At 41.4% G+C, this 23,928-nt stretch overlaps 2 protein-coding genes across 9 annotated transcripts; both read right to left on the bottom strand.

Annotated features, from left to right (window-relative positions):
• Positions 1-8: 8 nt before the first annotated feature.
• LOC135492496 (DNA damage-regulated autophagy modulator protein 1-like) lies at positions 9-9,035 on the bottom strand. 4 transcript variants are annotated; one of them, XM_064779004.1, is made up of 7 exons: positions 8,919-9,035; positions 6,803-6,934; positions 6,108-6,175; positions 5,359-5,501; positions 4,819-4,996; positions 3,144-3,232; positions 9-1,754 (listed from the first exon to the last, which is right to left on the bottom strand). In XM_064779004.1, the coding sequence occupies exons 2-7, from the start codon at positions 6,931-6,933 to the stop codon at positions 1,545-1,547; spliced, it is 819 nt and encodes a 272-aa protein (XP_064635074.1). In that variant the 5' UTR covers position 6,934; positions 8,919-9,035; the 3' UTR covers positions 9-1,544. The 4 variants fall into 4 exon arrangements, with proteins under 4 accessions (XP_064635074.1, XP_064635075.1, XP_064635077.1 ...); XM_064779005.1 differs by having other exon boundaries at positions 8,925-9,033; XM_064779007.1 differs by lacking the exons at positions 3,144-3,232; positions 8,919-9,035 and adding exons at positions 3,924-4,012; positions 7,298-7,422.
• Positions 9,036-10,153: 1,118 nt separating this feature from the next.
• On the bottom strand, positions 10,154-23,884 carry LOC135491983 (lipopolysaccharide-induced tumor necrosis factor-alpha factor homolog). Of its 5 annotated transcripts, none has more exons than XM_064778006.1 (5): positions 23,864-23,884; positions 17,061-17,157; positions 16,705-16,827; positions 14,495-14,645; positions 10,154-12,248 (listed from the first exon to the last, which is right to left on the bottom strand). In XM_064778006.1, the coding sequence occupies exons 2-5, from the start codon at positions 17,131-17,133 to the stop codon at positions 12,140-12,142; spliced, it is 456 nt and encodes a 151-aa protein (XP_064634076.1). In that variant the 5' UTR covers positions 17,134-17,157; positions 23,864-23,884; the 3' UTR covers positions 10,154-12,139. The 5 variants fall into 5 exon arrangements, with proteins under 5 accessions (XP_064634076.1, XP_064634077.1, XP_064634073.1 ...); XM_064778007.1 differs by lacking the exon at positions 14,495-14,645 and adding an exon at positions 15,633-15,780 and having other exon boundaries at positions 23,827-23,876; XM_064778003.1 differs by having other exon boundaries at positions 23,827-23,876.
• Positions 23,885-23,928: the final 44 nt, after the last annotated feature.

Raw genomic sequence — 23,928 nt, 5'->3', positions numbered from 1 at the left:
AAACAAGGTTAACTTATTAAAATTAGCATTTATTTATAAAATATTTCTTGGATAAATACATGTTGTATCAATCTGTACAAAACTTATCACAATAATGCATGGCCGTCAAACATTTAAAATACTAAAACATCTATATCTTCTGAGAATTAGATACACTGTGGGAGACAAATATAAAACTACATGCATTTGTATGTATACACAGATCTTTATGTAATCGAGTATGACAGTCAAATGGGTCCAACCTCATCTTGTTTATCAATCATATCTTTAAAAGATTTTCATGAGTTTTCATGAAACATCTCAGAATTGAAATTTGTCAAATGTTTGTACACTTTATATCTACTGTGATATACATGTATCTGTTGGCCAATTTTTTGCATATTCCAAACCATTGAAAGCTTGAAATACTTCACAGACAAAAACCCATACACCAAACCTTAAAAATTTGATTTTTTAATCCACATTTGTTCTTCTTCAACAAAATCACATAAACTAGCAAAATTCTGCCCTTTTCTCAAAAACAAACAATTACGAAATCGAGTTAAATACACATAACAGGCAACGCATGTCAGACTCATGCTACCAAGTCGTCACCTTGAAATTTCAGGCCTATAATTAACATTTTGGTCAAACAGGGCACATATTACAATATGATTATAAACCTGCGGTGAAACAAACGTAAGGAACCATGATTGAAGACATCAAGTGTCTGACGCATATGGCGTGTGATGAGAACACTCCGAAAAATACTGAAGTGACTTTACTGGCTCCTGCAGAAAGCCTCCTAAGTGACGCATCTTGGTCAATAAGCTTGGTCATGGCGACCTCATTATGCATTAAACGACCTGTCGCAAGATATACATGTACATGAAAGTTGTTAAGTTTTGTGATGTACTAAGCAGCCAGCCGTAAATAAGATAAGACTTTACTGGCTCCTGCAAAAAGTCTCCTAAGTGATGCATCTTGGTCAATGGGCACATAATGCCAAGCAATTATATTTTGTGGTCATAGCAACCTCATTATGCATGAAACGACCTGTCGCAAGATATACATGAACGTTGTTAAGTTTTGTGATCTACTAGCAGCCAGCCGTAAATGAGTCAGGTCACAAAAATGTTAGGGCCTACAGTAGATGATATAGGAAGAGCTTTAATACATCTCCAGTTGCATATTATTGGACACCAAAATCAAACATATCAGCACACTAACAGCGTGAGTTTATTTGCATGCAGTTTAGCGATATATGGATGCTATGTCACAACTGAGAAGTACTCCTTTAATGGGACACTATATAGCCATGAGCCAGGTAGGTCAAATTGAATGAGACAAAAGGCGCATATAGGAATATCGTACCTCGCAGTACATCAAAACTAATTAGACTTGTACAAAGAATATATTCATCCCTGAGTCAAACATGACCCAGTACCCTATGTGCATATTCGTCAACTTTAGACCTTGAATTTGACCACCGAGCTCCTGCCTATAGTCCCACCTAAAAAGAAAGTCTGCCCTATGAAAGCTGTATAAGCAAGTCTAGAGATTCATCATGCATGGGCCAGCAGGCCACTCGTTTCGTTTGCTGCAGGCGCAACGTTCCTTGGTGGGGGTGCCTCGCCGAGATGCTGCACTAACGGATCGACGGTGACCTTGAGTTTGATCTTCTGGAAGTCGCGGATGAAGGTGAAGAAGTAAAGGACGAATGCAATGGCCATGACCCACTCACTGAATGTGCTGACGATGTGCTCATCGAAACCCTGGAAAGAAGATCAGTAACAGCTATGAGTGGCATTCCTCTCTGACATTACATCACTCTGCGACATTACGCTCTGACATGACATTACTTTCTGACATTAGTACGTTGACATTACATTACTCTCTGACATGACATTACTCACTGACATTACATTCTGACAACACAGTACTATCTGACATTACATAGCTATCAAACATTACACTCTGACATTACATTACTATCTGACATTACACTCTGACAATACATTACTTTTTAACATTACACTTTTTCTTTGTTAAGTGACATCAACACATCACTGAACCAATCATAACATTGAATGGGATAAAGGCAACCTGGTTGACAGAGAGTCGGCAAGGTTAAGGAAGCGCTTTGGATTCTAAGATTATCATTAATATGAATAATGATAAATAATAAAATTTTTATTTATATGGTGCAACTTTCCAGAATTAGTCCTGTTCAAGTGCGCCCTCCCGTCGAGTTGTAGTATTGACTATAGAGTTCTGTTTTTATCTGTCCCCTGAATGCATTGTAAGTATTGTTTCTAATGTTACTGTTCAGGCTTTTCCATAGCCTAGGGGCACTCCTGGAGAAAGCTCGGCCTCCAAACTTATCAGTGTTGAACCGTGGTTCAATGAGGAGAGCCTGTGCTTCTGATCTCAGGGGCCTGGCTGGTGAGTACAGTTTTAGCAGTACTGTCAAGTATGCTGGCGCACTGCCATTGATACATTTGTGTACGAGTGTTAGAATCTTAAACTCTATTCATGCTCGAATCGAGATAAGGGAGGAGGAGGAAGAGGTTACAGACTACATGTGGGATCTAAGTTTTGCCGGTCAAACTAGAAACTTCTGAGGAAAGACGGTGTCACCATCAGAAAAACTTTAGATTCATAAAGTATTTCCAAATCAAATGAATATAATCAATGATCTCTGATACAAAAGTGATTGCCAATGTTTTAGTTTATTTCTTACTGAACTGAATAGCATGAAAGAACTTGCTTCGTGGTGCGGGACTTAAATGTTGATGGAACTGTACGTCTTATTATTTCATGCAAAAACTTCAAAATCATATGTATATAAAGAAAAGACACCAATCATTTTTTGTCCTTAAAGTGCCCCGCAAAAAGGAGTGATTTTTGTTGCTACCACATGCGATCATGATCACATGCGACAGAAATCTCTCATTTGCGATAGTCACTGCAATAAGAATCGGTTATCGCTGTGAACTGTGATCAATCTCAAACCCGGCAATTACCGATTTTACCCGCAGATGATCGTTATTTTCATTGCTCACCACAGCAATAACTGTCAAAGGTTGCAGCAACAAAAATCGCTCGTTGTGCAGGGCACTTTCGTGAACCAACCAAGGAATACAAAATGCTGCCTCACTTACAGGGTCTGTTGGTTGCCACTTTTGTCTCGGGTGGTCGTGAGGGCCACTATTTGTCCATGCCGTCCGTGCAATCATCGCTGTGACAAACGCTGGGTGAAGGTCAAGGTTAGATATTTACATGTTAACCCTACACAACTTGAGAAGCGAACGCAAGTCGATGAGGTTATAACGGAAGCAAGGGATGAACGATTTCAGACAGAAGAGGGGGGGGGGGGGCAGAGAGGACCAGGGAGGCGCAAAGATGATATTCGTGACGTCATCAACCTCTAACTCTGTAACATATTTAGCACAAAGCAACAAAGTCATCTTGGTTTTTTTCTTTTATCCGCAACTACATCTCTGATGCGTGACGATGTCAGTGACATCATTTTTGATCTTTCCGTACATCGGTGGTGACATCATGATGTTACATAACGCCGACAACATCCTGAGGCTGGGCCATTGTGACGTCATTTATTTTCATCTTTGTGCCACACAGATTTTTGCATTTAGAGGTTTGAGCACCAAATCAGTTTGAAATCTCTTCGGGATAGGCAAGTAGACAAGAACTGGTAGCAATAGTGGCACATACATTTTTGAATGCTGGGTAATTTTGTGACAGTTTAGGAACCGGCGGTCTTAGGAAAATGAGTATGAATTTACCTTATAAGGCATTAGCAGCTGGATGAGGAATATGCAAACGACAGCTAATAGGGGAGATACGGGCAACCCAGATGGTTTTATAGGGGTGAAAGAAGCCATTTTCTGTGACATCCTGTACATCTCCTAAAAGTAACTTACAGGATCTGTTGGTTTCCATACCGACCGGGAATGATCATGAGAACCTGAGCTAAACCATTCATGATTGGCTATAATAGCAGTTATGAAAGCTACACAAGAATGTCAAGGAAAGAAAGTGCAAAACAAAGAAAAAGTGAAATTAACCCTTTCAGGACAAAATGAATTGAAATCAGAAATGAATTGAAAAATTGCATGCGATTTATAAAACCGGTACCGGTATTAGTATTTTTACACGCAAAAGGATTGAGGGTTAAGGAAATAACACTGCACAGCACGGACAGTTCTCTATACTAAAGTGTCTTTCATAGAGAGGCTATACATGAAATTTTTCCCACAGCACAACTTTCGGAAGTAAAGAGAAGACATGACCAAGCCAAGTTCTAATATCCCGAACATAAGTCAGGCCTCAGCACTGCATTTCCTATCATGTAACACGATATTACCAAGAAATTGACAACGACTCGACAGGAGATTTGTTGTAATATGTCTTTCCGGATATGGGATGTCATTTGAAATGCACTGCACTTCCTGTCTCAGCACATGTTCCTACCAGGAAATTTAGATTCAACTAAACGCATCGACTCTAAACCGTTTCTACAAGATTTGTCGAAATTTGTGTTCTATGGGAGCCTTTTAAGCTGCACTGCACATCCTTGGTTAGTTGATGTAACATGATGATACCAAGAAATTTAGATTAGACAAAAAACATAGACTCTTAACTTTGTGGAAATTGGTTTTCTGAAAATAGGAGCCTTTTAAAATGCTCTGCTACAAGTTATGCCCGATGAGGAGAGAACAAAACTTCAAGTTTTGAGGAAAGTTTTTCTGTACCACCCTGAAGAAACTTTACGTCGGTCCCAAAAAGAAGCTGAAATTGATCTTTTAAAAAGGATACCCATGACCATACTGATCGTAGAGATGCATGACATGACAGCCCTCACAACACATATAGTGAGCGCGTTGTAATCCGGGTACATGAGGAATGAGATGGCAACCTGGACCCAGGTGTAGGCAACACCCAGGCCGAAAACGAACGAGGCACCGATGATGTGGACAACTTCGATCTTATTGTCCTGAAAAGAAATGCAAGATAGGTTTAGACTTACAGCCACTTTAAGTTGTTGATCTATTGATGAAGCATATTTGAATCTAAGACTTTTTTTAGATCAGAGCACTAGCTGTAAACAATTTGGCCTGTGCTGAAGCGCCAAACAATAGCAGCCTCTGAAAGTGAAAGGCCAATTTTTGCACCAAAGTTTGTAAAAAAACAGGTATTTCACTTAGACTCACCACGGATTATAACAGTGATTATTTTGGAGACACTTTTGCCTCTCACTTACCATACTGATAGGTAATTTGAATTACCAAATAGCCACTTGAGTGGAACTGAGTTTGCACAGGGAGATTGGATAATGCACAAGACCATAATTCTTACCTGAAAGTTAGCGACCATTGTAAGCCCGAAACTTGAGATAGCACCAATAACCATACCAATTACGTTCAAAATCTTCACTGATCGAATCGTGTCTCGGGTGAACGAACTAACCAGTTTGAACCGGATGAAAATTGTGATGAAGGCTGAAATAGAGGACAGAAATATCACATAAATCTTAAACAAACATGCCAAATTTCAAGGTCAAATAAAGCCCATAGATATGACTACTCCATGTGTCAGCTTCTAGCATGTCTAGTATTATTATTGTCTAAAGGATGCACAAGTTCATAGTTCTTTCCAACCAAAATTATAAGGCACATCCATTGGGTCCACTACTTAAAGTAACTGTTAGAGACGACGTGAAGTTTGTGTCTTTGAACAACCAGGCCCTGGTATTGTTGGTTTGGAAATGTGTGTCCGATGGAGCCATGGAACCAGTAAGGCATCCCAAGATACTTATGGAGTGGCAACCAGAGGATGCTGGATGCAAACGATGAAGGGAACTGAGCCAGACATGCATGATGGATGTATTGTATCCCTCGATGCAGAGAGTGCTGGAGTTGCAAGAGAGGTGTTGACACAGAGGTCTCATGACCGTTATGCCTCAAGGGACGAAGTGGCACAGTTGACATAGAAATGTCAGGTTGCAGGCGTGATTGAGTGAGGATGATGAAAATGCCCCAGAGCTGTAGACTGAAACAGCACAAATGACGTCATAAATGTTTTCTTCAAATATAACAGGTACTCACCTAAAAAAGCAGCAATGTTGAGAAATTCACCAAAAATACAACTCTCTGGAGTGTTAGCTCCAGTGTCGCTGAAAAAAGGAGAAGAATTTCATAAATTTTTATCGTTACTGACCCTGACCTTGCTGGTTTGCCAGTCGTTGACTACAGCAGCAAATGTCTTGCACTGGGAATAATGGGGAATACGCAATCTCTACTCACATAGATCCTAGAGGCTGTGGCAGAGGTGTAAGCGGCTGACGTGGCATAGGTGTGTGTGGAGATTGCAAATAAGAGTGCAGTGGAACATCCCTTACCGGACACTATCATGTATCATAAGCCGCAAAAGTGTCAGAATGCAATGCCATTATTGGCTCCAACAATACACCTTTCAAGAAATGGGGCGCTGAGTGTCCAAAATAATGATGTCATAAGGGGAAACTAGGCCTCATGGTGGAGGGACATGGTTGACCAACTCACTTGAATGCCTTTGATGACGGACAAGGGGGAAAAAATTAGTTCCCATGCAAGCCACCAATTTCGGGAAGCATGTATAGATCCATGCACTTGATTGGGACCAACGTTTACGAAAACGTCGCGTCTCGTCACGTTACCGTAATGTAAAATGCATGGTGATGTGACGACGGCCAACACTACGTCATGTAAACGTTGTTCCCAATCAAGTGCATGAATCTATAGTGACAGGGACCGCCACCTACCTGATGTACGGGAAATATGCTGCGACATCTCCTTCATAGATGGCGATGGCGTACGAGACAAAGAATGTAACCACCGTCAGGCAGCCGAGAAACATGGGGATCCAGCTCAAGTTTGGGTACCACCCGCACATGCTGTCAAAAAAAGTTTAAAATCATGAATTCACTGAAATTTGGTACAGTAGAACATCCCTTGGTGGACACCTCTCTATTAAGGACACTAGTTTTGGTCCCAAGTTGGGTGTTTCCATTCAATTTAACCTCTCTAATCAGGACAGCTCTTTCGTAAGGACAGCACTTGTCAGTCCCAAAGGGTGTCCTTAATAGAGAGGTTCTACTGTATACACATGTACAGTATCCATTTATCTGTCTAGACTTGGCAAATCAAAACTTTTTTCATCTTGAACAAGAATAACAATGAATCCAAGATCGAATCGCTATACAGGTTGTTTATCATGGCATTAAGGCTGTACAAGGTTTAGACTAGAGTAGACCAACCTGCAAAGTTTCTGAATTAAACACAAAAAAAGAAGTTTTTTTCCTAAAGAAGATTCAAGGAATCCGAGACTGTATCACTATATATTAAGTTATTTATCCAGGCGAGGCCAGGCAGTGTTTGTGAGAAACCAACAGCATGTGATTTCATTTTATACTGATAATAGCTTCATGTGACCAGCTATCAATAGACACGGTAATTTCCCAGGCCCAGTTTAGACATAGATGAAAAGCTGTGGCTGTTACGTCCATTAGGACACCCCAGGGTAATTAACTTACTTTTTATGCTTTACTCTTTGGATTGTGACTTGGATCGAGCTTAAATATGTTATATAATATACTCTAATTTCACCGACCTAAGACCGGTTCTGAATATTCAGTTCAAAGCTAGCTATCATGCCCACAGGAGTTCAATGCCATTCAAATCGTTCAATTTTGATAGATTGATTGATAGACGATAATTGGCAACACCAGGGGCATAGCTAGCTTTTTAGTTGGGAGCGGGGGGGGGGGGGTAAAAGGCTCCCTGGTCATAGGAGACTTTGGGGGGGCATTTGCTCCTACTAGCTACGCCCCTGGACACAAAGCTGTCTGTGGCTCATCATGACCTTTTGTTCTAGCTATAATCTTGTTTCGATTTCATAATAAATAAAATCAACCGGTCTTAGGTCGGTGATACTAGAGTATTTCAATCTATAGTTTGTATAGTATAGTACTGATTTTTGATGCATTTTCATTGACTTCTGGCTATTTAGGGGAGGGACAGCAGGCGATGGCACCGCTAGAACTAAGTACAGTGGAACTTCTCTTAGCAGACACCTCTCTATCAATGAAACCCTCTCTATTAAGGACACTTGTTTTGGTCCCAAAGTCGCTGTTTTCATCTAATTTGACCTCTGTAATCAGGATACCTCTCTCTTATGCCAGCATTTGTCAGTCCAGATGTTCTCTATAGAGAGGTTTTACTGTACCTCTTCTGTTGACCTAGTTCTTCAAGCACATGATGATTAGATGAGTAACAATGACTCAGACATGTAATGCATGGTGCAATATGGGTTTTCCCAATTTCTACAGGACAACAAGAGTTATTAAGGCCAAGAACATTATCTCGAAGCTGTCACTAGTGTCAGCTGCCCAGTCACCATCCACAATACAGATTAGTTCCCATCAATGACAAATCGATACGGATAGTGATAATGATAGTCCCTCCCAGCCAGGGTATAGCAATCAAATCTTTCACAGACGCGGAACCAGAATCTGCGAATATCAACATTTATCCTCCTGGGTTAATGACAATAATAATGTCACGCAGCGCTCCTCAGTAGCGGAACTGTTAAAGCGGTGTGGGATATCAAATTATTACCCCAGTCTCCACAGAAATCAATCAGGGGTTTCAAGGAGCAACCAGAAGGCGCTCACTTGAACTTGACATTATCCATCTGTCAGTAAGCATCTGTCATCCAGCAGATGCATCTGATATCTGATCATCTATCACTATATTGCATCTAATCATACTCATGATCTGCAGTGCAGATCTGACAGTCAGTGACAGTAACCTCACACATTTTGCTATTCCGAGGTTCTTTCAACGTTTTTCAAGTTGACATTGCCAATGTATACTCACCTGTACCTTGCAGGTGATGATCTATGTATTCTTAAGATTATTTCAATTAGAAAAATGTGATTTTCAGACACATTTCATGATGGATTTCTTAGAAAATTTCGTTTTGTTATTATTTTTTGTTATCTTTTCTTTTGACTATTTCCATGACGGCCGCCAACACTTTCGTCTTCGGCCGACAAACAGGTAGTTGATTGTGACATTGTGGTAATGGGTCCTCTTTTACTCAAATCCTCATATCAGCACGTCTGAAAATGGACATCAATGGGTGGAGTGGTTAGAACACCAGACTGGTACACAAGTAGGAGGTTGTAATGCACTCTGGACGCAGTGGACCGTCCTCGTCTCTCACCGTGAGACCAAATTAGGATGACGTTATAGACTGGCCCACGAGTCTAGATGTTGTGAGTTTGACTGTCGGAACAGCAGGTCAAGGATCCACAATCCCGGTGTCGACAATCCACCAACTTTGTCATCCTAAACTGTATTTTAATAGAAAGGCCTATCAATCAGTATCATCTTACCCTTATTACCCTTATTAGTCCAATCCCCTCCTTCATAATAGTGAGCTTGTTAGTAAAAATGCGCTAAGTGATGATATGATATCTCCACTAAGGAATTTCATCTTGACACACAAGGCTCCGAGATTGCAAAGCCCCTTTAAAGGGACAACTTGGTTGTGGATGTGGGATATCCCTGGCCAGGCGTTCAGAACCATCGGAATTAATCGGTCCGTTACCTCCCCTCATACTTGGTGTAACGGAGTCCGGGTTGGCGGAGAGGATCCAAGGCTTGAGGGCCAAGATGTGGCCAGGCAGGAGGATAATACCCCTGCTCACCACCATGCGCCATCACATATAGCAACCCACTCAAGCTATCTCTAATGATGTCCCCAACTCGCTAGTGTTATGAGCTGCTATGTACATGGCCTCCAAATTTCATGAAGGGTTACGGTAACATTTCGTTCTGGTCGAGATTATTGCTAATGATTTTTCAGTGATCCTGCATGGAGAAGTAACGTTCATACTGGAAGCCACTTTTGGTAAGAAACCATGCTATCTCATGCCAATGTTGTCCCTTTAATGTGCTCTATTAAAGTGGAAATGGACTTCTTTGGGGTAAGATGGGTCCATGCACTTGGTATAACAGAAGTCTCTGCAGTCCTCTAGCACACTAAAAGGTCATTGAGCATCTTTTAAGTTTTGTAGGGCAAAGAAAATTTGAAAACGAAGACAAGAAAATTTTATGCTAATATATATAATATTCATCACACAATTACACAGCACATTAAATCAAAATGTTACCATCCACCACCAGAAAGTACACATACCTATCACAGGCTAATTTATTAATGAGGGTAATCCATCATCTCCTGACCAGCACCGGTAAACACCGTGTGGCCCGGATCCCAACTAATTAGCTCGGGAAAAGTTTCATTTAAAAATAACGAGCATTACCAAATATCAGGGCTGTGTCTTCGTTGAATTTAATGCAGTGCTGCCATCTCATTTAGGCTAACCAACCAAAAACCTACAGGGACTGTGCGGGAACAATAGCACTTATGAAAATTTAGTAGTACGGATTGGGGAGATTGAGGTTACATCTTCAAAAACTATGTTATTAATCGTTACTCTATCAAAGAACTCTAACAGTTCTGGGACTTTGACAGGAACATGCTGGAGCTTGATAGCAGCAAGCTGGGAGTCGATGGATTATCCCAATAAAGCTGAACCACGGATAAACTCTACAGCAACCATACATCTCATTTCATCTATGGAAGTTACACAAAAGCAGGCTTCCCATTACTGTAAAATCGATCAGGAGCAGTCTCACAAATTTCCCCAATTCCGCCATGCCCGACTGCAGTATGAACGGTGCAAATACTGCCCCACTGAAGGTTGTGCTGGCTCCTGAGTGAGTTTACAGTTTACAGTTCACAGTTAACCATCAAATTTTTTGCAGTAAAGCATGGACTTTAGTCTCTACCAAATAAAAACTTCGCCAACTTTCGACCAGTTTATAGTAACAGCTTAAGAATGACGTACCTTCTAATTCTAATTCTAAATCTAAAATACAGCAACTTCTCCACACTTATCTTATTTCAGCAGCTAATCAATGACACGAATTAATTGTAAAACCTCAAAGTTACATAGGTCAAAATCTGTTTAGGAGGAAGAGGCTGCATAGTCACTTTGTTTGCTAAATCTGGTACAAGAAAATCTTAAATACAGTAGAACCGTTCTACTAAGGACACTTTTGGGACATGCTCTCCTTAATAGAGAGCTGTCCTGATTACAAAGGTCAAATCGTATAGAAATGACCAATTTGGGACCAAAATCACTGTCCTTTATACAGAGGGTGTCCTACATACAGGTGTCCACCAATGGGTATCCACTAAGGGAGGTTCCACTGTATCTCAAACGTTACTTGGTAACAAATTCAGGTGTAAATGGACTGGCAAATGTATTTCCCTGCCAAATATGGTAATCATCGAATATAGCCCATTTTGAGGGCAATGTCAAATTTCATGGGACAGAAAAACTCATATTGCCTGAGAAAAAGGGCTATATTTTCTTTACTACATGACCACTGCGAATTACCGACAAGCCACTGCATATAAATTCATGATTTTTGAAAGTTCAGTGTTGCTCGCGGACGTGACGTCACCAAGAAACGTCAATTTTTATTGATCGGTCACATGATGTTGTTGGTCCAATCAGGCGCAAGGATTCACAGCGGTCATGTAATAACACCTTTTGTTGACTGGATCGTGTTTGGTGGAATCAGATTGGAAAAAAAATGAATAGAGACACACATTGGAACACACTGGATTTCTGGAAGATGTTTGAAAAATAAATGTTACATCAAAAAGGACAGCACTCAACAGACCCCCCCCCACACACCCCATTCTTGAATATTTCTAAAATACAGTATAGATATATCATCACTCTTTGTAATCATTTACATTTGTACAACTATTCAAAGCAATTAAAACTCTTTTAAAACGAAGTGAATGCCAAATTTGAGGTTGGAGCCATTCCTTGTTTTGCAGATAACGGCCTCATAGGTTTTTTAATGGGCATTCACTTAATTGAATAAGACGTTCCATGGCTTTTAGAGAATACAATTCATGGCGTTGTATTTCCTCAATCGATCCGTTGCTGCTGTGGCTGCCATTGGTCGAATCCGTTGCTTCGACGGCTGCCGATGGTCGATCTTTCGTCTTACATACGATTGTAACGCCCCAGGACACGATTACAATTCGGGCACGTGTGCGTGCAGTCGTGGAGGTCTGTCACACAGAATGGAATTAAGCAACATCCTAGCCAGCATCTGAAAGGGATAAGAAACACTCATAGAATAACTCACGAACATTTAAATTTGGCTGATTACTTGTCTTTCTATGATGACACTCTAGCGCCATCTAACTACCAGTTTAAGAATATTTGATGCGTAGCTCTACAAATTAACCGAAACAAAAAAGAAAGTCCCCCATATTCCAAATGAGAGATAAAAACTTTGTGTCCTAAAATGACCCATTCCACTCGGCAACAAATTTAAAACGTCATCTTTGCCTGGCACCACCAGTTCAAAGGGGAACATTTCTGGTGGGCCAAAAACGTAAATCAGTTCATTTATGGACCGGACCTTTAACGATTAGTGCATCCGGCAAGTTGTCAATACTCCAAGCTTTATTTCATTGATTCATTTCATAGATGCGATATATTATTATATCCACAAGCCCAAGATCAATATACACTGCTGAAAGGCCTTTCGTGACATATTTGAAATTTGTAATTAAATTTGAAAATTCCAAATTGCGTAAATACATACTGGATATAAATTTCGACATTGCCGTTATGTAGACAGATATACAAATACAATAAATACCAAGTTTCAGCAGATTTGCATGCATAATGACTGCACTACGGCATTGTGTATAACTGCATTTCTATTTTCCTGGACCACTAGTATTTATGAACGGCGTACCCCTTTAACATCAATTTCAAGCACAGCAGCTGATATGACTTTGCAATGAAAATCAATCTGACCGTACTTCAACATCACCATATGATTTGTACATTTCATGTAACAACTAAGCTTGACTTTGAGGCGAGAAAAGGGGGACATTTTGTATGAATTGGGCATCCATGTGACCACACTGACCAATCATACAACGGTATTTGCGGAAATAGATTTCCGGCAACAATAGTCCCATACCATCTTTTCTCAAGCGACTTTCAGAGGGGTGTAATGTACTCCTTACACCCCTTAATTTTACCAGTCGAAAAAGATTGGGCAGGTGTATTGTTACCGGAAATCTATTCCCCACGCAATACAGTTGTACTAGTGGGTATCGTGGGAACATACGTCCTCAAATATCAAATTTCAGATTTCCACCGTATGCCTCATATTATCATGACATTATTTACAGTGAAAATGTGATCATTATTCATTATATGACTCAACGTTGCAAAAATATAATGGCATTTCAAAGACGTATGTACAGGCTTCATGGTGTAATCGATTTGGCACCAAAGCAGACACTCACAAGAGTTATTCCCCGGTTTTTGTTGCAATTATTTTACCAGTACAGCACAACCTCTCCATTAGGAACAACTTAGGGCCCGACAAGTGCTGTCCTTATTAAGGAGGTGTCCTGATTACAGAGGTGAAATTGTATAGAAGTGATCCATTTGCGACCAAAATCAGTGCCCTTAAGAGAGGGTGTCTTGCTTAAAGAGGGTCAGCTTAGGGAGGTTCCACTGTATGCACTCCACCTTCCTTCACCAAGCTGTGACATACCCTTTACCAAAGCTCCTCTAAAAGGTTTACCCTTGAGCCAAGCAGTTCTCTCAAAAGCACAAAATAACGATGCTGTACTTTAAGTCAAACTAAACCAGGCAGAATGGCTCAAAGAGATGAAGCAGAAGAAAATAACAGAACCATTCCCAGAAAGACAGACAGGAAACGCTAGGCGAAACTGGTTACCAAAATGGGACTTGCTGCTTTGGTGTAAGGTCAGAAGGTGGCGCTCGCAGTGCCATAAAATTGTGTTTTTGGGCTTTTAAACTTCTGATCACGCGACAAATCTAGTGTTGTATGACGTCCTTACGTCATGATGAAGGTAAACGGCATGTCTGATGTCACCGGTGACGTCGCACAACACTCGATTTGTCACGTGATCAGAAGTTTAATGGGCCTTAAAACATGAACGGAAGTGGTAGGTCGCTGCATTGATCATTAGCATGGGTATCCAAAGCAAAGACATCACCACCAAGATTTATTGAATGCGCCAAAGACAATTCAGAAAAGAACGTGTTTGCTATTGAAATTCCTGATGATAATTTCAATACTGCCAGCATCTTCCCAGTGACATTAAACACGCCCTTTGGCAATATGCAGGACAAGGGGAAGGGAGGGACCTGGAAGTTATTCTCCAAGCCATTAGCTTAGTAGTAAGCTCACAACTACGGAACCAAGAGACATGCATCCTTTACCAACAACTGGGTGAAAGCAAGGACCAACCCGCAAGGGACTCTCCCAGTGAAAAAAATCATGCCATTACCGCCACATACCCAAATAGGCAGAGCAGTCCGCATATCAACCACGCCAGAACCCCGGCATGATACGCAACTGTCGTTGTGACATGAGCCTCACAATATGGGCATTGCATCGTAATGGGATGAGGACCAAATGTTATATTGGCAATAATTATAGTCTGCTGCGCTGTAAGACATAAATGTTAGTGAACCATTAACCTAGAGGAAGAATTTCAAGAGATATGCCGCATACAGAGAGATATGCAAACGCTGCAAGTTAGAAACCCTAGATGCCTTGGGACTGAGGATTACAAGGATAACACGTAGCGTAAGACGTGCTATGCACGTCAACGTATGTGATGGGGCCGCAGGACATGACGTGCTGTCATCCCCTGTAAAAGGTTAGGAAGGAGTTGATAGCAATTTCGTCGACTGCTGCCTGATGTCTCCTTTGAAAATTCCATCGGAGAGCAATTTTCTTTACTTCCTCAGTCCACAAGGCTACACCCTTGAAAACGTTTGTTTCCCACAATCTACATACCCAAACAAGCACAGCAACCCACAGAGTAACCATGCTATGATGCCCGCATTATAATCAACCGTTGTAGTCACACATGCTTTACAAAATGGACACCGACAGGTGACAGGAAGGGATTCAAATCGGATCCCCTCCATGACGATTATGGTCCGACCTGAAAAATGCTTAAATCATTAGTATAGTGGCCATTTTGGCAGCCCATGCTTCTGAGAGTGAGCCGGCAGCGCCATCTTTGCTAAAATGGAAGAAAATTGCATTATATGGAGGCTATCAACATGGGACTTGGGCTTGTCTGTATATTACTGTAAACCCCATTATTTTTGCATTCTTTGAGTAAACAACTTAGTGTTTCAAGTCTAAATTTCGAAACGGCCTGCAATCCCAGGGTGGAGCTGCAAGCAGTCAAGCTTTTTGATGGTGTTCTCCGGAGTGTCTTTTTCTCAGTCCAGTTCTTCAGCACACCTCAATTAGAATGAAGGACATATTTACTGCCCCTTGGTTTGGCAGCAGCAGTTTGTTCAAACACTTGCAACACACTGATACTGACACAATAATAAAAGATTTAAAAAATCTATTTTACAAAAATACAAGGGGTTTACAATAATTCTGACCAGTGCTTTCAAAACTGTTACCTACCCAAACAGACATAATAATCCTGCAATAATCCATGGGAGGGCCCCGGCGTTATATTCAACAGTGGTGGTGACAAATGCATTACACATTGGACAGGTCGTAGTCATGGGTTGCGGACCAAAAGACGCATTTACAATGATAGTTTGATGAACTGAAATTAAATTGAACATAAAGGAAAGCACTGCCAAAAAGAAACGTTTGAAGAACTGAAATTAAGGAATGTAAAGAAAACAAAATAAACAAACTCAAGCTTGAAATAAACTAAAAAATTTCTCTCCATATGATTGCATAGGTTTTTTTATTGGGCCATTTAAAACGCTCCCATTTTCATAAGCATTTCGCGACTGGTTTCCTTTAATTTTTACACCTGTCACATGCAAACTGCATACATGTGTCTGAACGACAACAAAACCCTTGACATACATTGATGTAGTGTTGCATTAGAATGAAACATTCATGCATAACCATGTTAGGGTACGCGATAAAAATCCTAACGGTAAAAATCCTAACGTAAATATTTTCACCAACAAGAAAATTATAGGACTGATCGCCCTTTTCTAAAGTCCATTCAAAGGTGTCGATGGACATTTGTGACCGGTCACAGCAAAAGCAGGCGCATGTCGCACAGAAGATGAGTCTAAATGACACCAGGAGATAATGGAAGAAATTGATGTGCTCATATTTCACAAAAGGCAGACAATAGAGAATTGATCAAACAGTCCGTCTCAAGCTGCAAAGCTCAAAGCGACATGCGCCTGGTTTTGCTGTGACGGGTCACATTTTGTGATCTGCTCTGGTACAACCAGCGACATGTCACTCAATACATTTGAAGGCAGTTGGAAGTGCAGTGACTCAGTGGGCCACGACTAAGAGGGTTGAAAATTTTCAATTCGAAGGCCAAGTGAGCAATTAGTTGCGATACACTGTGATGGCGGGTGGCTTTGATCAAAGGACTTGGCCGGAGTGGCCCCAAAGAAACCCAGGTGGCTTGACTAGTTCTGTCTAAACTCTCACAACCATCTGACCTGGCCTGAGGATCACAGAAAAAGAAGGCAAAAATGCTTTCAAATTTTACCTGGCTGTGGTTGTTGGGTGTAAGGTTGTTGATATCCTGCCCCTGGGGGTGCCCTGTCTTTTGGAGGCTCATACATTGGAGGTGCCCCTGTTGGGCCCGGCTGGGCAGGGGGATAAGGCATGCCTGGAATAGTAACATGATTCAAAGGAACAAAGGCAGAATAAAAGTTAAAATGATCTAAATTATCAATGACAATAGATATTTTGTATAAGCACTGATTTTTTTGGTGCTGAAGTCGGCTCCAGTGAGGATATTGGAATCAAAAAACAGTATTGAGAATTCAGCTGCCAAATTTAAGGATGAGCCCTGTAAGATGAAGAAAAAAATGTCAGTTTAGCTATAAGATGATCACTCACCTGGTTGTGGATATGGTGGCTGCTGTTGCCCGTCCACAGCCCCATAGCTCGGGGGTGGTGCTTCTTTCTCCATCGTCACTGGCTAAGTCAGCCAAAACTGGAAAAAAATGAAAAGAAAGTATGAACTGGAGGGCTAAAATTTATAGTACAGTGCAACCTCTCTCAGCAGACACCTCTCTACTAATACACCCTCTCTGTTAAGGATGCTAGTTTTGGTGCAAAATTGGTTGTTTCCATTGAATTTGTCCTCTCTAATCTGGACACCTTTCTATCAAGGCCAGTAGGAGTGTCCATAATAGAGAGGTTCTACTGTATGATAATGACATGCCTCTGGAGAAATTTGCAGAAAAATCGTTGCTACGCAATAGGGCACCTCATAGTCCACCCCAAAACCGCCACTGTATGTTCAACCATCTAGGTCAGCCAAGTTAAACTGTTTAGGGCTTGATAGACAAGCAAGAATGGTACACCCACTGGACCCATCAGATCCCAGCCCAATTCCTGGGAACACTGAATGCCTGTGTCCCAACAGTGTACAATATTCACATGAAGAAGTTGGTAGAGATCCAACGTCCAAGTCTAGGTTAAATGAAAGAAAGTATAAGACAGCAGTCTGTCCATGTCACATGCTAACTTGATCACACCACTGTGAGCATAAGGCATTGGAGCACAAACAGGTGGTCTAGTAGTCAACTGAAAATAGATCAACCTACTGAATTCCAGTAGCCCGAAATCAGCACTACCAGGATTGAAGCTTTGCACATGCAAGTGGACGGCTTTACAATTTTCCTTAGGGACTGTTTTGCAACAGTTTAGGCCTAACGCAAAGAATGGCTAAAAAGAAACATCGCATCATAGGCTGGTAGAAGTGCATATATCAGAGGTTCCCAAAATTACGTCACTACCTCTCTTCTTCATATGTAAAGTACGCTTTCATATGTATCAAGAGCAGTCAAAGAGAAATTGCTCCTCATTACTTGCATTCAGTATTCGCTGCACCCTAATAATTACACCATTAAGACATAGAGTAATACAGATACCACTTAACTGTACAGAAATTGCTGATGTATGCGTTTCTAACATTACCTCAGCTCAGTCAACAATAATTGCAATTTATCACTGGCAAATTTCCATGCAAGCTAGAAGTGCATGAAATTATGTGTAACCTTCTCACTCTTTGTTTTGCCACCTATAAATGCTTTGTTGCCAGTTCCCCAATTCGTATTTATATATATATCGATCTTTTCTGGTACTTTCAAGATAAAACTCTGTAAGACAAGTTGTGATGATGGTCAAATGCCCAATCTGTCAGATGAGAGTTACTGTAGCCCAATCTGTCAGATGGCTGCGTGACTGTAACCCAATCTGTCAGATGGCTGTGACTGTAACCCTATCTGTCAGATGGCTGTGACTGTAACCCAATCTGTCAGATGGCTGTGACTGTAACCCAATCTGTCAGATGGCTGTAACTGTAGCCCAATCTGTCAGATGGCTGCGTGACTGTAGCCCAATCTGTCAGATGGCTGCGTGACTGTAACCCAATCTGTCAGATGGCTGTGACTGTAACCCAATCTGTCAGATGGTTGTGACTGTAGCCCAATCTGTCAGATGGCTGCGTGACTGTAACCCAATCTGTCAGATGGCTGCGTGACTGTAACCCAATCTGTCAGATGGCTGTGACTGTAACCCTATCTGTCAGATGGCTGCGTGACTGTAACCCAATCTGCCAGATGGCTGCGTGACTGTAACCCAATCTGTCAGATGGCTGTGACTGTAACCCAATCTGTCACATTACCAGCTATTGCGGGCCTAGCACACTCTGTTTTGAATAGAGGGAGACTCCATCATTCCTATTGTTTGAGATTGGAAAGGTGTGAATTAATCTGGCAATTAGCCTCCTGTGCATTGGTGCATACAAACACTAAAATGTTTGGTTTTTGCTGATTTAGGGTCAAATAAATCAGCCAAAAGTTTTGAAAGCTTCACAAATGATTGTTGCAAGGAAGTACTTTATGATAGTTTGCGAAATTTTGATTAATTCTAGGTGGAAAGTAATATTTTTCGCATATTTGTTGGGAAAAAAATTGAAAATCCTCCAATTTTCAACCCCCCTATGGACACTATGAATTTTTCTCCAATAAAGCTGAAATCTTGGGAATATAATCCTAAGAGTTATATCAACCACGTCTGAAGTCGGGAGTTTGTATCAAATGTATAGTTTTGGAGCTAGTGCAGCTAGAAAAGCCCCCAAAACCCACTTTCTCAGGAATTTACACTACAGGCTACGAGTGAAGCATTACAGATTTACCAAAATTTTCAACCTATAGATGGACACATCGAATTTCCATCCAAATCACTCCAAATTTTGCCAGTAAATACCTAGACATATATAGAATTGTGTCAGAAGTCGGGAGTTGGGATTATTTTAACACCCCGCCCAAAAAGCCTACTTTATTGATATTTCCTATGCATTTTCCATTAGGCTTGCCAGGACCAATTAAGCAGGTGCACTAATTGGCTTAATTGGCTAGGCCCGCAATAGCTGGTAATGAGATGGTTGTGACTGTAGCCCAATCTGTCAGATGGCTGCGTGACTGTAGCCCAATCTGTCAGATGGCTGTGACTGTAGCCCAATCTGTCAGATGGCTGTAACTGTAGCCCAATCTGTCAGATGGCTGTAACTGTAGCCCAATCTGTCAGATGGCTGCGTGACTGTAGCCCAATCTGTCAGATGGCTGTGACTGTAGCCCAATCTGTCAGATGGCTGTGACTGTAGCCCAATCTGACAGATGGCTGTGACTGCAGCCCAATCAGTCTGATGGCTGTGACTGTAACCTAATCTGACAGATGGCTGTGACTGTAACCTAATCTGACAGATGGCTGTGACTGTAACCTTATCTGTCAGATGGCTGTGACTGTAACCTAATCTGACAGATGGCTGTGACTGTAACCCAATCTGTCAGATGGCTGTGACTGTAACCCAATCTGTCAGATGGCTGTGACTGTAACCCAATCTGTCAGATGGCTGTGACTGTAACCCAATCTGTCAGATGGCTGTGACTGTAGTCCAATCTGTCAGATGGCTGTGACTGTAGTCCAATCTGTCAGATGGCTGTGACTGTAACCCAATCTGTCAGATGGCTGTGACTGTAACCCAATCTGTCAGATGGCTGTGACTGTAACCCAATCTGTCTGATGGCTGTAACTGTAGCCCAATCTGTCAGATGGCTGTGACTGTAACCTTATCTGTCAGATGGCTGTGACTGTAACCTAATCTGACAGATGGCTGTGACTGTAACCCAATCTGTCAGATGGCTGTGACTGTAGTCCAATCTGTCAGATGGCTGTGACTGTAACCTTATCTGTCAGATGGCTGTGACTGTAACCTAATCTGACAGATGGCTGTGACTGTAACCCAATCTGTCAGATGGCTGTGACTGTAACCCAATCTGTCAGATGGCTGTGACTGTAACCCAATCTGTCAGATGGCTGTGACTGTAACCCAATCTGTCAGATGGCTGTGACTGTAGTCCAACCTGTCAGATGGCTGTGACTGTAGTCCAATCTGTCAGATGGCTGTGACTGTAACCCAATCTGTCAGATGGCTGTGACTGTAACCCAATCTGTCAGATGGCTGTGACTGTAGTCCAATCTGTCAGATGGCTGTGACTGTAACCCTATCTGTCAGATGGCTGTGACTGTAACCCAATCTGTCAGATGGCTGTGACTGTAACCCAATCTGTCTGATGGCTGTGACTGTAGTCCAATCTGTCAGATGGCTGTGACTGCAGCCCAATCAGTCTGATGGCTCAAACTGTAGCCTATTCTGTCAGATATGGCTGTGACTGTAGCCCAATCTGCCTGATATGTCTGTGACTGAAACCTAATCTGTCATACAACTGTGACTGCAGCCCAATCTGTCAGATAGTTTTGTCTACAGTCCAATCTGTCAGATGGCTGTGACTGTCCCCTAATCTGACAGATGGCTGTGACTGTAACCTAATCTCACAGACAGTTGTGACTGCTGCCCGATCTGTCAGACGGCTGTGACTGAAGCCCATCTGTCAGACAGCTGTGACTGTATCTGCCAGATGGCTGTGACATAATCCAATCAATTCTAACTGCTGTGACCATGACAAGGTCATATAATGACGGCCACTGAAACCAAGTCCACTCAGTCAATTTTATTTGATAAGAAAGGAAACAATAGGACAGAAGCCATGAGCCAGACAAAATTCAAATCAGTGAGAAAGAACTTTGAGAAAATATTCAGGTATGCTACACTGCAAGCAAAATATGGACACAGGCTTACCTCAAAGCTTCTTCAGCAAATATTCTGGCCCTAGTACCCACCAGGAAGTAGATCTTTGACAAAGGCTGTACCAATACTTCTATGCAATGATGTAGTCAATATTTGTTATCACCAACATCATGGGATTTCAGACGTCACAGCTTTTTATGCCAGGTCAATAGGTCAAGTAGAAATGACTTATACATGTAGTCTCATTTGTTATCCATTGATATGATTAACTGAGCTGATTAAGCGAAAGGCATATACTATTACAAATGCCTTTCACAAATGCTTTGTTTACATTATGATCATAATTTCATGACAAGATTTCAAATCCCAATTCCCAAAGCTCCCCAAAACTGCTCAAAAGATAACTTCTACTGAACTGAAAGAGTGGATGATCACTTGACAGTGGGAAAATCCCACGTTAGACCTCCACGAATTCTTGTTCCGCCAATAGGCCTCTACGGACCAGTTAATCCTTCATAACTGTCATTGCGCAACCCATCATGCTCATCATCAAGAAATGCAATATCACACAATTCGAAATGATAAGGGCAAATATGAGATAAATATACTCACCACAAAAATTTAAAAAATTTTCCGCTTGAAACAATTATCCTTTCTTTATGTTTCAAATTGTTACACCCTAAGATACAGACTGACCCGAACAGACACTACCATCAGTATTCTGCTTTATAGCGGTTGGTCGAGTCCAACAGCCGAACTATAGAATGTATACATCACGAACAGCTGTGGACATGTGGGCCCCAAAGGGAGGCTCACAATATCGACTGTTTCCACATGTCTGGCAAACAAAGTTGCTGGTATTCAAACACGCAGCTGTGTTGATCTGTGGGTGGGCAAGAGCTTTTTTTGGGTTTGGCCACATTGAGGCTCCGAGTCAACCGCCCTAGCGTGAATTTGGACAGACCTGAGGCAGGTTTACCATAATTACTCATTCGCATGATTCTAACATTAGAAGGTCTACTGGGGCGAGGTTTGGGGACGGACGTAGTCCCTCTCAAACCATTCGATGTCGTCATATTGAAAAATATAAGTCCAGGCGATGCTGATAGTCTGAATCATTGCACGTTATATGTATACAATTGCTGCGTGGATCAATTTTCCCAAACACTGCATGTTAATTTGGCGTATCTGTGTACTCAAGTTGTCGTACGAGAATATTACACGGTGTATTGTTTTAATCATCACAGATCTGCAAAAAACGATAGGTTTTCTCTGGGCATGCTGGCATGGCAGTGACGTGTGACATTTTCATTACGGCCAGCAAAGTAAACAAACGGTGTAAGCCTTTAAGGGATGGGACAGCCTTAGATAAAACGTAGACTGACCATGAGTAGATAATGCAGCCCGCCCCTACTGAACCCCAGTCAGCCCATCACAGACAATGCCACAAGTTCTATTGAAATTGATTTTTGTGGGAAATATCAAGCCACCTTTCATGGAGCCATAGATGTAGGCCTCCTTAATCAACTCGAAGTTACTTCAATAAGATGTTCTTCACGCAACCATCTGTTGCAGCACTTATATTAGCATAATGAAAACAGAAATCGTTTATCACACAATACTACCATCCATTCATGATTTAAATTAATAATTTTATTGAAAAATTATTGATTTTGGAAAGGTAAACTTAACCATGTGGACCTGAGCAATTTACTGTTGTGATTTACAGTGTTAGGAGGTTCTTTAATTACATGGATTAATTGGTACTATTAAAGGGAGTTTCCTGGGGTTCCAGCAGAGTTTTCTTTCTGGTTTTTACTTGTCAGGTGGGGATGGGGTGGTTTAGGTAATTTTACAATAGAGTTTGATACTCATATTATGTTTTCCTAGGGAGCTTTTTAGCAGGCAGGGGCCTTTTGAGGGTTAGAGATTGATGACACATTAAAATCAAATCCAATTTAGCCACCTCTAGTATACTAGTATCAGGTGGCCTTCCAAGAGGGTTTGGGGTTCCACCTGGTGATGCAAGTGACTGTGGTCATCTGAGGAATGTGGATTCATACTGGTGATAAACCATTCGTATTTCAAAAGTCATGAATCTTTGGCGACGTGACCTCATATTGAGGCATAGATGGACATGATGACAGTAAGTGAGTAACAATAAATCGCCTAACCAATAGGTCTTCACAGGCAAAACCGTATTGGTCAAGGCCTAGCCAGCACTTTGTGGCAACTGCTATGAGAAGAAAAACCATTTTGAAAGAGAAAGAACAGGAAAGAAGAAAGAAATTAAGGAATTAGGAACTAGGATGTAGGAAGGGATTAGGAATTAAGGTAGATGGGACTTTTCGACTCCCTATAAATCCTATTACTTAGACAACAGCACTGCCATCAACCCACAACATATTCAAATAATGCTGGGTTTGCATCTGAAACTAAACATGGCAAAGAAACGACAATTCGATCACCAAATGACCACAAGAATAACTTTGAAAACCACATTACCACAAAAACCTCAAAAGTTTTTTACTTCCGTGTTTACCTTTTGTGATGACGTCACAGGAACTGGGGAATCCTATAACAGATCAGATAAATGTAATGGTTATG

The sequence above is a fragment of the Lineus longissimus genome, chromosome 8 (assembly GCF_910592395.1).
Source record: "Lineus longissimus chromosome 8, tnLinLong1.2, whole genome shotgun sequence".
Taxonomy (NCBI): domain Eukaryota; kingdom Metazoa; phylum Nemertea; class Pilidiophora; order Heteronemertea; family Lineidae; genus Lineus; species Lineus longissimus.
Note: the sequence above shows the minus strand (reverse complement) of the source record. Positions and strands in the feature narration are given on the sequence as shown.

Bases quoted from the DNA above. Each gene is read 5' to 3' on its own strand.
- LOC135492496 (XM_064779004.1), bottom strand. From the start codon at position 6,933: ATGTGCGGGTGGTACCCAAACTTGAGCTGGATCCCCATGTTTCTCGGC. The intron at 4,997-5,358 runs GTAAGAATTATG...ATTTCTTTTCAG, and splicing joins CAATGGTCGCTAACTTTCAG to GACAATAAGATCGAAGTTGT. The intron at 1,755-3,143 runs GTAAGTGAGGCA...TCTTCTTTCCAG, and splicing joins AGTGGCAACCAACAGACCCT to GGTTTCGATGAGCACATCGT.
- LOC135491983 (XM_064778006.1), bottom strand. From the start codon at position 17,133: ATGGAGAAAGAAGCACCACCCCCGAGCTATGGGGCTGTGGACGGGCAA. The intron at 16,828-17,060 runs GTGAGTGATCAT...TTACTATTCCAG, and splicing joins GCCACCATATCCACAACCAG to GCATGCCTTATCCCCCTGCC. The intron at 14,646-16,704 runs GTAAAATTTGAA...TATGTCTTACAG, and splicing joins CACCCAACAACCACAGCCAG to CGCAGCAGACTATAATTATT.